The sequence below is a fragment of the Astatotilapia calliptera genome, chromosome 5 (genome assembly GCF_964374335.1).
Source record: "Astatotilapia calliptera chromosome 5, fAstCal68.1, whole genome shotgun sequence".
NCBI lineage: Eukaryota > Metazoa > Chordata > Actinopteri > Cichliformes > Cichlidae > Astatotilapia > Astatotilapia calliptera.
In genome coordinates, this window is record NC_137426.1 from 36291340 (window position 1) to 36308565 (window position 17226).

Below are 17226 nucleotides of genomic sequence, written 5' to 3' on the forward strand. Positions count from 1 at the left end.
TACTCTGCTCACAGTAATGTCAATGTCATGAAATATGATAGGGACCATTGTGGCTGTTTCTCATGATCCGTCTGAATAATAGTGTTATGAGTAGGCAGTGATCATCTCATGCTCTGTGTCTACTCCAGCAGTAACGGGGGACTACTCCGTCACCACTTCCTCTGGCATCCCTGTGGCTTTGTTGTTTTTCTTTTTAAAAAATGCTTTTTATGTCTTTTGTTGAAGTGCATTAGCTATACAAAGAGGCATTAAAAATGCAGCAAGTACATACAAATAAATACGGCAAAACAAAGCGTCTGAACATTAACAGTGTTAGACCAGCTGATAGGAATCCCATCGAGCACCTTTGGGACATCCTGGGTAGGTAAATTTGTGAAAATACTATATTGTTGCATTTTTAATGGCTGCTAGTATAGTTAGCCACCACCATCCCACCTGCTTTGCAACTCAGATGCTGGAATCGAACCCGCACCAATCAACACAGGGACCTTGTGGTAAATGGACTGGTTCTTATACAGTGCTTTTCTACTCTGAGCACTCAAAGTGCTTTACACAACTGCCTCATTCACCCATTCACACCATGAGTGAACAGGTGATTGGTTATTATGATTAAAGATGATGTGATAAATGTGACAGACAAACAATCTTTTATCACATCTATTCATTCTATTAAACAAGCCCTTTTGTTGTTTAATATTATTTTAGTTTATTGTGCAAAAACAGGTCTGAAAAACTTTTAATTTATCAGCTGTCAAATCCTTTGCTCAAGATACTTGGTGAAAATGGAGGAGATATAGGCTGGCTTTGTTAAATGCCTTAGATTTTTTTTTCCTGATAAGAGGTTTGCAGCTTGCACTAGTAACTCCGTTCTCTACTATCTCTGGACTGTGACACTTTGACACTTGCATTTGTAGACCAGCTGTTTTGGGTTTCTTCACAATCTGATGGATCTTTGGCTGCAGCTGTTTCCAGTGGGGAGTCCAGCTCGCCTGCTCTCTTATGAACTTTCTACAAAAGAACTGTACTTTACATATCCGCTTCCTGCACTGTGGTCTTTGATCTTTTTTTTATCTTCTTACTGCTTTTTCTGGTTAGTTCTCTACCCTTCATGTTTCATTACGGCTACCACTGCAGATCAAGAAGTTGACAATGCAGGTTGGACGTCATGCAAAATATATTTGATGTCAAAATGTTTCTGTTAAGATGTTTTTTAATGTAATTGACACAATAATAAATCTTAATAGTATCTTTATAGTTCAAAATATTAAATTCTTTTGAAGAAATCAATTGTGAAGAAGTCAGTAAAATGCATTTTGATCTTCTGCCATGCTCAAACAATTTTGTTTGAAACCTATTATAAAACACATATGTGGCCCAGATCCTTAAAATAAGTGTGAGATGTTATTTTTAGCAGCGTGGGAAGCCAGATGAGCTGGAGGGAACAGAGAGAAGAAAGGATGCAAGGAAAGGATGATACCTTTCCAGAACAGAATGGTTTATTATAAATTTTGATTTCAAAAGGCTCATTCCCACAAGACGCCCCTGAAAGGCTCCAGTCTGACTGGGGATGAGTGATGTGTGGAGGCTTTACTCAACCAGGCAGCAGACCTGAGTAGAATTGCAGCTGAATACATTTTTGTAGCACAAAAATTACAAGCGGAGTATTTGATTTATCCTCTTTTCTGAGCGTGTGCCTGCTTTTGAAGCTTTTCAAGCATCACAGAGGATAAATCAAGTGCACACCATGAAGCTCTGCGTGCTGAGTGACAGAACCTGCAGACTGTTTTGTTGAGCCCAGAATGCCACTGACAGAAGAAGTGTCACAGGATTATTAAAGATAATTCAAACACAGCAGTGAAGATCTCTTTAATTTCCTCGAGTCTCTTGTGGTTTTTTTTCTGTCAAGTGAAATAAACTTTTTTGCCACAGAATTCAGTTAAATTGCAGACTGCTGCTCTCGCTGTCTGACTTTTGCTTTAATTATGCTTCTTATGTCACACACAAGTATTCACCCTTGACCCAAACGCTCAGCACAGATTAATAGGTCCCTATGAGGGCTCAGTGTTTGTTCAGCTTAAATCATTTTTGCCTTTCCCTTCCCTCACCAAAGAACATAATTTAAATCGCGTGTTAAAAAGACACTGACGCTTTATAGGTCAGGTGGTGAGCATAAGACGACAGGCCTCTTTCGCCATTAACGTAATATTATGTTAAGTATATTTCTAGGATGTCACAGAGGAGGAGCACATGGATTCGTTATCTACTCAAGTACAGAGTCTAATGCCAAAACAATGCACCAAGCCTGATTCTGGTGTTTTCCATTTTCTGATGTGTTAAATGCTTAATCATTTTTGAGAAATGCAGTAATTTTCTACTGATTGCACAAGTCCTGGCAGACGCAGTGACAGTGTCAGAAGAGTAAATATAAAAACAATTTGATCAATGATGTCATAACAACAGAAATTTGTCACCAAAAACCTTTTGATTCAATTCAATTCAGTTTTATTCATTTATTTATTTTATTTATATAGCAGCAAATCACACACAGTTGCCTTAAGGCTCTTTAAAAAGAAATAAGGATTAGCTTTAAAAACATGCTCCAAAGTAGATAAACATATGATTTATTTATTGGCACTTGGCCATCAAGTCTGTTGATTCTGATTCATTTGTACAAAGATTTAATCAATCTCTTAATTACAAGCACAATATTATCAGGATTAACAGAAGTGATAAAAACAAAACACAAGTGGGAACAAATTGTTTCTTGAACATTCAGTGAAAGAAGAAAAAACCCTCAGTAATTTAATTAAAGGCTTGCTGTTCCCGCTTGCTAGTTAATTGTGCATTTGCAGAAATGTTTGAAAAAAGGAACTGCTCTGTGTGTTGGCAGTCAGATGGAGAGGTCTGATACCAACCTGGGATTTGGAGAACTGCAAACATTTAACATAATGCCACTCATACAATCAGTAGAAAATGAGCACATTTTGATGGCTGATTAGAATCGTATTTATCGGAAAATGGAAAATTAAAGTAGTTGTGAGTACAATGGGGATATGTAGCCTAGAAGAGAAACTTTGACAAACTTTGTTGTAAGAGTTCTGGCCCACCAAAAACCAGATCTACGTTTAGCTGATATCCCAATTAAGGTAATCTTCTCAGCCATCTCCACATGAATAGATTGGAACATTGTGTGGTTTCACAGATAACAAACAGCAATCCTTTCTGGCAATGAAAGCTGGCTTTCTAGCTACATTTGAGCAATTTTCAGACGAGGCATTCAGAAATATTTAAAGTATTCGTGGAGTTCTATATCATGAACTGCTTCACAAAGAAACTATGCCATCAATGAAGTTTTATAGCAACATCCTTAAGCATCTGATGGAGCTGCTGTGGCGATTGCCATCACGTCAGTGTCTGCTAGTACACGGTGCATTTTTTGGAGACGACTCTGTTTCATCCTCTCTGTCTCCCCGTCTTGGTGTCAAGCTCGGTGAGTCTCGGTGCTCCTGCAACTTCCTGTTTTATTTTGTCAGGCCTCATCTCATGTGCATTGTGTTCAGTTTTGCTTCCCCTTTCTTGTTATGCCTAATTTGTTCCTGCTGTGTTCCCATGTGTTTCCACTTCCCTAATCACCCGTAGTGTATATATTATCTCCGTCTCCCCTTGTCCCTTGTTGGTGTCTCAGCTTATCTTCCAGTTTCTTGGTTGTTACTCAGGTTTTATTGCTTTTTAAAAATTGTATTTATTTAGTTTTTTAAATGAATAAAGTGTTTCCCAGTTTAAGTCCTCTGGTTCTTTTGGCTTTCCTTGTTTTGTTTCAGCCTTACTGAATGGCTCGTCTTTTGTTAACTGTTCTCCTGCGTCATCGGCATTTGGGTCTCTGCCTCACATCATCTGCAGCTGCAGCTCCTGAAACTATTTAGTTATTTATTTTTTGAAATGTGAAAATATCAAGACGTAAGTTAAACTACATAGTGGCAATGTCAGGAACAGAAACACTGGGTGTAGAGTTAACATCAACACCAACCTTAGTGGCATTGGCTTGTGATTATATCCCACTGTCTTTACGTCAACATGATACTAAAGCTTTATGACCAGTAATATTGAATATAATTAACAGAGGTATTGGATATATTTTAGACTTCTGGTTTTGACGAGCATGGGGTAGTCACACTTTCCCTTAGCTCCCGCAACTTTTAGTTATTTGAACGAGCCCACCTAACTTATCTTTTGAGGCAAATATCTTGGTGATTTGGTGTAGCCGTCGGAACATTTGATGCCCTGTCATGTCGCCTAAACCTAAGTCGAATGGCAAAACAACCGAATGCGTGGCTGCTAGCGTTCCTGCGAATGTTAGCAAAGCCGACGTAACAGCACTGCTAGCGGAGCACTGTTTGGCTTTACTGGCGGAGCTAAAAGTCAGCTTTTTTGATGACGTGAATAAAAAGCTGGACGGACTACAGAAGGCATCGGACAACCATAGAATCTTTGGAGGAAAGCGCCGAAACGCTCGACCACCGCCTTGCTAAAGTGGAGGATACCTGTGAGACACTACGGGTCGCTAATGAAAAGCTGAAGGCTAAGCTATCGGACATTGAGTCGAGAAACAGACGCTGCAATGCTCGCCTTATTGGCCTGGAGGAAGGGATTGAGGGTCCACATCCCTCTAAGTTTTTCTCACAGTTGTTGCAAGACATTTTTGGGAGAGACATTTTCCCCTCTCCCCCCGAACTGGATCATGCACACCGTATTTCGGCCCCCAAACCGGCCCCTGGAGGCAGACCCGTCATTGTCTGTTTTCACCGCTACCAAAACAAGGAGCTGCTAATACGAGAGGCTAGGAGGAGGAACGACCCGAAGTATATGGATAAACCATTCCGGGTCTATGAAGACTACAGCCCTGAGGTGGTGAGCCAGAAACCATCACTGCTATACCCGGTGCGACTACGCATTGTTAAAACGGATGGTGTACGCCTCACATTTGGCTCTGTGGCTGAGGCCGAAAGGTTTGTGCAAGACTCCATGGAAGACTGAACTGTTTTGAGGCACGTGGAACACGGGACTACTTTGGACGACTGTTATGGCATTGTCATGATTCCTATGTTGATTTTCAGACATTTAACTTCATTTCTTTTTCTTTATTATTTTTTTGGCGTGACAGTGCAATTATTTGCACATATTTTGAATTGTGGACTTCACCGGTGTACACCTGGTGGGTCTTATTCCAACCTTTATACTATGCAGGCTTAAGGAGCTTTAGGTAGGATAGTTATGGATGTTTTTCAGTTGGATTGGGTAGGTGTGCTGTTTGTTCTGACAGCTAGTGTCACCTGGGGGTTCAGGGGGTTTCTGGGAGGGTTTCTGTGTTCGACTGTCCAAGTTAAGAACCAAGTGCTTTATGTTTCTCGTCTGAGCAACCAGCTAAAACCTTTGATATATTTTCAATGGTTACCTCTATTGACTTAGTGACCTGGAATGTTAAAGGCCTGAACCATCCTATTAAAAGAAAGAAGGTTCTCGCTCACTTGAAAAATATGGGTGCTGATATAGCCTTTATTCAAGAAACCCATCCTAAAATGTCAGATAATACTCGTTTAAAATGTAGTTGGGTGGGGCAGCACTCACATTTTACAAAGGGAAGAGGTGTAGCGATATTGGTCAATATATTGGTTTTTAATAAAAGGGTTCCTTTTACCCCCTGTTCGACTCTGGCTGATTCAAACGGATACGTTATAGTAACCAGATCAATTTTTATTATTAATGTTACATTAGCAAATATATATGCCCCAATTTTTTTTTCACGCGTCCTACTGATCATCTGTAAGAACTGGATACTCGACAGCTTCTTATTTACAGTCCTTTTTTTCAACCTACGGCATCTTGGACATTTGGCGTTTTTTACACCCACAAGACAGACAATATTCCTTTTTTTCAAATGCTCATCAAACCTACAGTAGAATTGACTATTTTTTTACCTCTCTTGTTAAGTCATGTGATTATCAGCCTATTGTAATATCTGACCATGTGCCCTTAATATTGACACTGCATATACCCGGTATGGAGTCTCCTAAACTCTCTTTTGTTAAGTGATGAAAACTTTATAGAGTTTATTTCAGATCAAATTACCTACTTTTTGGAATTTAATTTAACTCAGATATTTCCATCTCGTCGGTCTGGGAGGCTCTTAAGGCTTATCTTCGCGGCCAGGTTATATCGTTTACAGCCAATATGAAACGCACTTCTACTTCTAAACTAAAGGATTTGGAAAAGCAAATATCAGACTTGGATAATAGGAATTCTCAGAACCCCTCACCAAATTTATATAAAGAATGTTTGAAACTGGGTGCAGAATATGATGTGCTCGCCTCACATTCTATAGAATATTTATTGTTAAAGAACCGCAGTGATACCTATGAGCACGGAGATAAGGTGGGAGAGATTCTAGCAAGACAGTTGAAATGTGCAAGAGCCAGGCAAACTATTAATGGGGTCGCAACCCGAGATGGTGGAACTGTTACAGATCAACAGGGGATAAATGATGCTTATCAGCATTATTATTATAAGTTGTGTAGCTCCGATAATACCAATGATTCTAACCTCCTCTCTGATTCTTTTAGAGACCTAAAGATTCCAACATTGTCCCCAGACGAGGTTTCCACCCTGGATGCACCTCTGCAGCAGCAGGAGAGCATAACAGCAATAAAATCATTACAGTCTCACCGATCACCAGGCCCTGATGGCTTACCGAACGAGTTTTATGCCGCCTTTGCTGGAAAACTAGCCCCTGTGTTAGCGACGTTATATACTGACTCTCTTGCCAAAGGTGGAGTCGCATTTCCAATATGGCGACTCCCGACGTATATGGGGCGGGCTACGAACAATCACAGATTATAAACCCAGCACTGTGAGATGTATGAAACCGGAATTAGCTGACGAACTCAATGCTTTTTTTGCGCGTTTTGAGGCGCCTCAGTTTCAATCTCAGAGCCCTGCACCCGCCCCCGCTGCTGAACCAGCACCACTGATACTCTCTGAGCATGACGTGAGGAGAGCTCTGAGGGCAACCAACTGCAGGAAGGCAGCGGGACCAGATAGCATACCGGGACGTGTGCTAAGAGTATGTGCAGATCAGCTGACCACAGTTTTCACCAGCATCTTCAATGCCTCCCTGGCCCAGCAGGTAGTCCCCACCTGCTTTAAAACATCAGTGATTGTTCCGATCCCTAAGAACACCCGCCCAGCCAGCCTAAATGATTATCGCCCAGTGGCCCTAACATCTGTAGTGATGAAATGTTTTGAAAGGCTCATGAAACCCTTTATTAGTTCTTTCCTCCCTCCTGACTTGGACTCATTGCAGTTTGCATACCGGACAAATAGATCCACTGGAGATGCTGTAGCACAGGTCCTGCACACCACACTGAGCCATCTAGATGAGGGACGTGGGAACTATGTGAGAATGCTGTTTATAGACTACAGCTCAGCGTTCAACACCATAGTGCCCCACATCCTTACGGATAAGCTCCGGGATCTGGGATTCAGCACATCCTTGTGCAGGTGGATTCACAGCTTTTTGACTGCGAGACCACAGTCGGTGAGAATAGGGGATGTGTACTCTCATACCCTTTCACTGAACATAGGGGCCCCCCAGGGATGTGTGCTTAGCCCTCTTCTTTATTCCCTCTACACCGCGGACTGCACGGCCAGATACCCCACTAACTCCATTGTGAAGTTCGCTGACGACACAGTGGTGGTAGGACTCATCTCCGGGAATGACGAGAGGGCCTACCGAAGCGAGGTGGACGGATTAGCAAAGTGGTGTGTGGCAAACCACCTCTCCATGAATATCAGCAAAACAAAGGAGATGGTGATTGATTTTAGGAGACAGAGAGGCGAGAAAACTCACACCCCAATTCAGATCAATGGAAACCCTGTGGAGAAAGTCTCTAATTTTAAATACCTCGGTGTTTATATCAAAGAGGACCTTAATTGGAACACACATACGGACTTCCTCATCAGCAAAGGCAGACAGCGCCTCTATCATCTGAGGCGTTTAAAGAGGTTTAAGATCTCCAAGAACATCCAGAGGAGATTCTACACCGGGGTCATTGAGAGCATCCTGTGTAATAACATCACGGTGTGGTACGGGAACTGCACAGTACAGCAACAGAAAGCCCTGCAGAGGGTCGTGCGCACAGCTGAACGCACTATGGGACCATCTTTACCAACACTGCAGGACATCTACGCTGAAAGGTGCAGATCCCGGGCCATCAGGATCACTAACGACTCCAGCCATCCCGCTTACAAACTGTTCAGGCCACTGAGGTCAGGGAAACGCCTCTGTAGCCTGAAAACAAGAACTGAAAGGTTCAGGAGGAGTTTTTACCCACAAACAGTGAGACTCCTCAATCAAAACACAAATCGGACAACATGATGGACAATTCCATACACAGTATATAATTTTCCTTTGAGTTTTATCCTTATTTTTATTTGTATTTTATCATATACATCTGTATTTATGTAAATACGTACACTATAGCTCTTAACTATTATAGCGTAATATTTTGCACGATATTATACATTTTTATACTTTTATATAGATATTTTTTATTATAAGTTTAGTAAGATGCACAGTCGGGGGGGGGAGTACTTTTTAGCCGGAAAAAACATTTCACTGTGTGTTGTACTAGTTATAACTACATGTGACAAATAAATAAAGAATTGAAAGGTGTTTTGCCTGATAGCCTAAATCAAGCCTGTATAAGCCTGTATCTTCCCAAAAAAGATAAAAACCCTTTGGAATGTGGATCCTACAGGCCGATTTCACTCCTGAATTCAGACTATAAAATACTAGCGAAGGTTTTGGCCAACCGATTGGAAAAAGTTTTACCCAACATAATCTCTTCAGATCAGACTGGTTTTATTAAAACAGGCACTCCTTTTTTAGTATTCGTCGACTACTTAATATAATGTACACCCCCAGCCAAGCTGCTTCCGAATGCCTTCTCTCCATGGATGCGGAGAAGGCTTTCGATCGAGTAGAATGGGAATATCTATTTGAGGCCTTGCAAAGATTTGGGTTTGGAAGTTTCCCCCTCAGCCCCCTCCTTTTTGTATTAGCTATTGAGCCGTTGGCAATAGCTATATGAAGTAGTCATGTTATTCAAGGCATTTCGCGATATGGCACTGAGCAAAAACTAAAAATCTCTCTATGCCGATGATCTCCTGCTGTTTGTGTCCAAGGCTGAGGTAACAATTCCCTACATTCTTGAACTTTTTGATACATTTGGGCTTGTGTCAGGCTATAAATTGAATCTACACAAGAGTGAATTACTGCCTCTAAATATGCCTCTTTCCACATTAGCGAACATTACTGTTCCCTTCAAGACTGCAACGCACAGTTTTGTCTATCTAGGCATAACTGTGATGAAAAACTTCAGTGATCTCTTTAAAGAAATTTTTACTAAGTTACACCTCAGTATGCAACAAGACTTGTCAAAATGGTCGCCGCTTCCTCTCTCGTTAGTTGGGAGAGTGAATGTAGTTAAAATGTCTGTATTACCCAGATATCTTTATCTGTTTCAAAGCCTCCCTATATACATTCCGAATGCTTATTTTAAGAAATTGGACTCTGCAATTACATCATACCTTTGGAACAATAAGAAACCACGTTTGCATAAAACACATCTGCAAAAGTCAAAGCAAGACGGAGGCCTGGCTCTACCGAATTTCTGTTATTATTACTGTGCTGTTACGCTGTCTGACCTACTGGCTGCACTATCAGCACGATTGCAGCGGACCCGTATGGGTAGAAATGGAGAAGCTCTCTTCTGGTTCTTTCTTGCTATTGTCTGTCGTAGGTGCATCTATCCCGTTACCCAAAAGCCTGACAATTGAGAATCCTGTAGTTAATAATATTATCCAGATTTGCTTTCAGTTTAGAAAACATTTTAATCTTCTGAAGATGTGCTTAGGCAGCCCAGTAGCTTCCAACTATGTTTTTTCCCCTTCAATGTCTGATGCCACATTTCAGGGCTAGCAGAGGCGAGGGCTGAGATCTTTAAAAGATCGTTTGCCTTATTTGAACAGCTGACTAATAAATACAACTTACCCCCCTCTCGTTTTTTTAGGTATCTACAAATACGACACTTTCTTTCAGGCTCTATCCCAGGGTTCCCAAATAAACCCCTAATGATGTAATGGATGACATTATGTGTTTTAACCCAGCTAAGAAAAAGGCCATATCATCAATACTTGTTCTGATTTTGCGCCTGGGTTCTTCTTCTATGTCTGCAATTAAGCGATCCTGCTGAAGCAGACTGGGGCAATGTTTTAAGTAATATTCACTCGTCCTCCATGTGTGCAAGACATTGCCTTCTGCAGTTTAAAATAGTGCATAGGGTCCATCTCAGCAAATCGAAATTGGCAAAGATGTATCCTCTGATTGACCCAACGTGCGAAAGATGTAAATTGGCAGAGGCCACCTTGTTTTGGTCCTGTCCCAAAATACAAAAGTTCTGGATGGATGTCTGTGAGGCTTTGTCCAAGACCAAAAATAAAAAATGTGAACCTGCTCTGTGAAGCACACACACACACACACACACACACACACACACACACACACACACACACACACACACACACACACACACACACACACACACACACACACATTTCTATTTGCTTCAGTCAGCTTTACAGCAGTCACAGGACATTTTCTTCAGGAAATGCTCCGCCGTGATTAACCAAAAACATTTAAGAACATGAGGAACAGGAGGAAAAGGAGGAAATAAGGAAAATCTCTGATCTCGTTTGGAACCACATGTCTGTAATTTTTTTTTCTCTCAAGAGCCCAAATTTAATTATTTCTTGTAATGTCCTGGAGCCATTTGACTTTTCATGCCGGTTTGTATTTGGTATTCATTTTAAATAGGTTGGGTTTTCCACTGGGACATTTTTATCTCCTTGGATGTACTGAGGCTGACATTTTCTGTGGGTTACTACAGCTCCATTTTAAATGATTAAACCATGTGGAGAACTGAATGATATTACAGACATATACTGTAAGTAGGAACCAATGAGGTTTGTGCCCTGGAATACAAACTATATAGGCTGGAATGTTCTTTGCTCCTGCAAGGTTGGTTTTAACAGTTGGTTTTAACAGTGCTACATAATGGAGCACAGCAAAGAAACAGATGCTCGATTGTATTTGTGAAACAAATAATGACGTCTCTGACATGTATCTGTCAGCGTGAAAGTACTCAGCACATCCCCTCTTCCATGTCACACACAAGTACTTACCATCAAACTCAGCAGGGCCCACTCCTACTATGATGACAGACATTGGCAGAGAGGCTGCCTGTGGAAGGAGCATAGAATGAATACGAGACAGATTACAGTTCCCCCACTCCTTGAAAGACAGTTTTACACAGTAATGCAGCAATATACAGAATGGCATACCAGTGAAAAGCTAGCTTTACCTGATACAGTTTGACTGAACTTCAGTTGTGGGTTTTTTTTTCCAGAACATTATGGAATTAGTACCAGTCTTTGTCTCTGCCTGTTTCTCTTACTTCTGCAGTAGCATCTAATTTAAGTCCAATACAAACACATTTTGTCGATCAGACACTTGGTAGTTAACCACAGTATGTGTAAATCAAAATATTTTCCATCCATCCAGCCATCTGTTCTCTTCCATTAACTTCACAAAAAGCCAGTCTGCCTGGGGTAACACAGAGAATACTTACATTCCATATTTCCGTTATTATTCGTTTTAATATTGATCAGTACAACTTTGAGATTCTCTACATTGCATGCTAGTCATGGCAATGGTTAAACTAACTACCTAGTTGATCCCTAATAATTTAGACACATACACATACCAATAAAAAAAAAACTGTGTGATCAGATAGAGGAAGTGGCTGACATCTAGAAGTCCTACCAGTGGTTGGACAAAGTTGGATTGAAAGACAGCACAGAGGCACTAATCATAGCAGCACAAGAACAAGCTCTGAGCACAAGGTCCATAGATGCTGGGGTCTATCACACCAGGTAAGACCCCAGGTGCAGGCTGTGTAAAGATGCCTCTGAGACAATCCAGCACATAACAGCAAAAACATCAGTGCCGAGCATAGCCTGGAAGTCCTGAAGTGATAATGGGATATGTGCCCCAGGATGGTTGGGAATGACCGAATAAGATCCCGTGGGACTTCCAAATACAGACGGACAAACTAGTAATGTCCAACCAACCGGAAAGAGAAGTGGTGGACAAGCAGAGGAAGACAGGTGTAGTAATAGATCGATCTATACCAAATGATAGCAAAAAGAAGAAGAAGGAAAACGAGAAACTCAAGAAATACCAAAGGCTGAGAGAGGAGCTCAAGAAGATATGGAGGGTGAAGGCAAAAGTGGTGCTTGTGGTAAACAAGGCAGTGACCTGGGCAAGTGGCTCCAGCATATCTCAGGAATGACATCCGAGATCTCTGTCCAGAAGAGCGCAGTCCTGGGAACAGCAAAGATACTGTGCAGAACCCTGAAGCTCTCAGGCCTCTGGTACTCCACATGTACTCCTCCAAGTGTGATTTGAGGCAAGCCTGACTTTGTTTATGTCAGCGCTTACAGCTGTGACTGGTAAGTCTACATGAGGTAATCAACTTCTGACTTTTTCCTCCTCTTCTTTTTCCCCCCATTTTTTAAAATTTCTGTTCATATTTGAGCCACGATTGAGCCGGGCTCAAGAGTTGGGAGTTCGCCTTGTAATCGGAAGGTTGCCGGTTCGAGCCCTGGCTTGGACAGTCTCGGTCGTTGTGTCCTTGGGCGAGACACTTCACCCGTTGCCTACTGGTGGTGGTCAGAGGGTGGTCCGAGGGCCCGGTGGCACCAGTGTCCGGCAGCCTAGCTTCTGTCAGGGTGGCTGTGGCTACAATGTAGCTTACCATCACCAGTGTGTGAATGTGTGGATGACTGGATGTGTGAAGCGCTTTGGGGTCCTTAGGGACTAGTAAAGCACTATACAAATACAGGCCAGGCCATTTTAAATCTAAAGGACTTCTGAAAAAGCAGGCACTTTCTTACTAACAAACACTTTTCAGACTTGATAGCTGCGTTCATCACAGTATATGCTATTATACAAGACTTTACACATCATATCACCTGTCTTGGGTTGATGTGGATCCCACTGATGTGCTGCCTCTACATTCAATTAAATGTTCTGTGTGTAGTGTGCTATGTATACTCACATTGACAACTGCCTCTTTAGTCTGAGCCATGTCTGAGATGACGCCGTCTGTGATCATCAGCAGCACAAAGTACTGTGAGCCATCAGTCACTTCTGCAGCACTCCTTACAGCATAAAACACACAAACATGCAAATGTTAGGCCCCGAACATGTTCCATGCACACATGCCTGAGCAAAACTGTTGCTTTGGTTAAAATAACCAACAGATAATATTGTTTTATGTGCATGGGATATGGGCATGTTCAACTATGGCTGATCACCAATAGAGGCTTTGAAGGAAATGCAAAATCAGATGTAACTTTCTCTGGTTTTTTTGCTCTCAGTTGCAAAGTACCTGCTCAGAAGTATGATACTTCAGGTGACTAAAGTGTGTGAGATCAAACTTTGAAAGTTCCTGCATTTGTGCACGTATGTCTAACATGTTTTGGGTCTTATGATTTATTTGTGTACATAGATATGCACTTTGGTATGTTATCATACATCACTGATGTGGTGGTATTAAGTACTGCAGGTGTGCTGTGTTCAATATCTGTGTGAAAAAGTGATCCAAGCATGAAACAGCAGTATCCAACCAAGTTCTTTTAATCAAATGAGTGAAACTGCAGTCGATCGGAAAATTGCTGAAGTGACTTAAATAAATATAGACATTAATATGATATACTCTAGCGCAGGGGTGCCCAATCCCGGTCCTCGAGAACTACTGTCCTGCAGCTTTTAGATGCATCCTTGTTCCCACACACCCGAATCAAATGAATGGCTTGTTATCAGGCCTTTGCCAAACATGATGGCATGCTGAAGAGGTAATCAAACCATTTGATTCAGCTGTGTTGGAGTAGGGATGCATCTAAAAGCTGCAGGATAGTAGCTCTCGAGGACTGGGATTGGGCAGCCCTGCTCTAGCGGAAGTCCCGTGATAGTCTAAATACAAAATTTGAGACCACAGCCAGATATACTCTGCAGTAATATCTTTATTGCACAGGAGGTGGTCAGTGAAGAAGGGAAAACATTTTACCTCCTTATTTGTTTAATATTGTGATAGGACGTGGGAAGGAAGGGTCTAACCCAAACCAAAAAGTGACTGAAACCACAGTCTTTATAAAAAAAAAAAAAGATTCCAAGCCCCCCACATTTTTGTTTTTTGTTTTTTTATAGTGGCCATAATCCTTTTTGTAGAATTTCTGACATTAATCTCAGAATTCCGATGATTTTCTGGAATTCTGGGGAAAAAAAGATCTCCCCCATTGTTTTTCAGTGTAACTAATTCTCCTCCAATCTGGGAATGTCAGATTTCTGAAATTATTTTGTCAGAATTCAGATTTTTTTCTGATAATTCTGAGAATAATATAAAAATTCTGAAATTCTAAGAAAAAAAAAGTCAGAATTCTGAGAGAAAAAACTCTGACTTTTCTTCCTTAAAATTCTGAAAATAAATAAATAAATAAATAAATAAATAAATAAATAAAAATTCCATCCACCTCCATTGTTTTTTTTACATCCAGCATACAAAACATTTGAGATGACAGACCCACTTACACAGTAGGCTAGTATGTGTAAATGGGTATTCATATGGTTTATAAATGTACTTACTTAATTTAGTTTTTTAATTTAGTAAAAGTAGCCTTTTTTAACCCTCTGAGGTCTAAATCGTCACAGCCCCGACTCTAGCCTGGAATCCTTATGTTTTGGAGACAAGCCAAAATGACTTTTTAGGAAAAACATGTGTTTCAGTTACATTTTTTTAATCTTCTGATTGACAAGACTCAGCAGAATATTTTCTTAAAGTTATATTTTCCCATAGCATTACGTCACATAAAATCATGACTTTAAACTCACCAAAATGTTAACCCTCTGAGGTCAAAGTCATCACTGAGGATGACTCCAACTCTAAACTTATACTAACAGAATACATGATTTTAGTTTGCATACAAGACTGTCAAAACTTGAAATAATAAGAAAAAACTTCCAACTTGCACACAAATTATTTTCATTTTCTCAAAAGATGAGCTTTTGCTTTTCTCCAAAACCTAGGACTAGGGTTTGGGCCTACGGTTTGGGTTGTCACTGATGAAAACTTAGAGGGTTAATGTGTCTAGTGTTAACACAGGAGTATGCTTCAACAAAAGCATCTTTAATGAAAGGCACCAAAAACATCTTAGTATTTTATTAACTTGGCATCATTTAAACTTTGGGGAATTTTTGTAGAGCTTTTTGTTTAAGCACCAGAATATACATAAAATATGCTTCAGTGAGGAATCTTTTCTTAAAAAGATGATTGTGAATTATCTCAAGTCTGCAAAATGCAAATATCCAATTTTCTCACTTGAAGGAAAAAGTTGTTGACTAGTTTTCCTGTTTTGTCCTTCCACTATTTTTTTTGCCTGAGAAATGCTGATAACACACTGCCCATTTTATACCCAGCATCACTATAATATACTTTTATTAAATATTCACACCTTTTAAAAGAACGACTCATACAGCGTCACCAGAGTAAAAAGTTTGGGACTAACTTAGAGCTTAGACTTTTAGAAAGTTTGTTAATATGGCCCCAAAAGTCAACAACAAAAAATTATTGTTGGGAAACAATTTTCTAGACAGTGTGCAAAAAGATGAAGTTCTATCTTAATGCACAACATGCCTCTCTTTCACATCATATAATGCTTCCTGAAACTGCATTATGCTGATGTGGAACACTTCCCAGCATATTAAAAAGTGACCCTTAAAGCGTTCCCAGTGCCTTAAAATATAAACACCAACGATCAGTGTCTGACAAGCTGAGATCAAGAACTCATTGTTTAAGCTACCCATTTATTTTTTCAAATAATATTTTTCATCTATGAAGCTCACTCATCTGCATCACTACCACTTTCCCACACAGTCAATCTCCACATTGGCATCATGACTCTAGAACAGTCATCATCCTGTCTGGCTTCTTTGAGCCAATCAGCCTCCACCTTGATTGGTTTAAATCTGTGCTCTCTGCCATTCTCCCTTTTAGACTCTCATTCATGCAGCCCACCTTCTCCCCATCTCCATATCGCCTCAGAGCTCCATCCAAACCTCAGGCTGCATCCTCACCAACACCAGTGTCTAGACTCCGGGGAGTCCTGTTCTAAACCCTGTCACTGCTGGGATTGCGTTCAGCCATGATGGATCATCAGAGTGTGCCTGTCTGCTGCATCCCTCTCTTTATGTCCTCTTGTCTTAACATCCATTGATTTAGTTTTTTCTGGTTCTCGCTCTTAACTTCTGCTTGCAGCCCTGCTTTTTCCTTTTCTGTCTCTGTGGAATAAAGTGTGTAAACAGGTAAAACAATGAAACCTGAGAACAAGATAATGTCAGGAAGACCTGAAGTTATTCTCCAATTCTCAATTCTTGACTTTGTTTTCATTGCCATTTCTTCCGTATATCTTTAAGGATTCTGTCACTACTATGTCTCGCTGTTTTGCTCCTGAAGTCTATGTTATCTTGGTGATGACATAGGTTTCAGAAGCTTCAAAGCATTAAACTGTACCTGCATCCTTCAGTACAAAAAATTTATATTATAGATCATCAGTCTATATAATTTATGTATCTGTTAGAATTGTTACTCTTTTGTCCCCTGAATACTAAGATTTAGGATCTCATAATGTGGAGTGTGTGGGATGAGGACTCGAAATGCAGGATACCAAGACCAAGTTTAACAAAAATGTCATGTTTATTGTGTGGCAAGCAGGAGATTGGACCCAAACGCAAGACTCAGAACACAGAGGGATGAACTAAAAGAGGCAGCTTTTAATGTATGTCAAAATACAGGAAACAGAACATAATAACTAGAAACTAGGAGACTAAACTTGGAAACAGAGAAGGAAGAACGAAGAAGCTGGAGACTAGGAGTTTACCAAGTTAAACCAGGAAAGTAGCACACAGCAATGAGAGGGTATAACAGGGCAGAGGAAGGGGAAGACTGAGGACTAAAATACACAGGTAGGATAACGAGAGGGTGGGTAACAAGT

At 40.7% G+C, this 17226-nt stretch overlaps 1 protein-coding gene across 1 annotated transcript in view; it reads right to left on the reverse strand.

Annotated features, from left to right (window-relative positions):
* The window catches only part of LOC113023039 (copine-9-like), a 193359-nt gene that overhangs the window by 10475 nt on the left and 165658 nt on the right, over window positions 1-17226 (reverse strand). Inside the window, exons 18-19 of the mRNA XM_080302167.1 lie at window positions 13236-13338; window positions 11299-11356 (exon numbers count right to left, since the gene is read on the reverse strand). Of these exons, the coding sequence (XP_080158293.1) occupies window positions 11299-11356; window positions 13236-13338 (161 nt within the window). The remainder of the gene's footprint in view (window positions 1-11298; window positions 11357-13235; window positions 13339-17226) is intronic.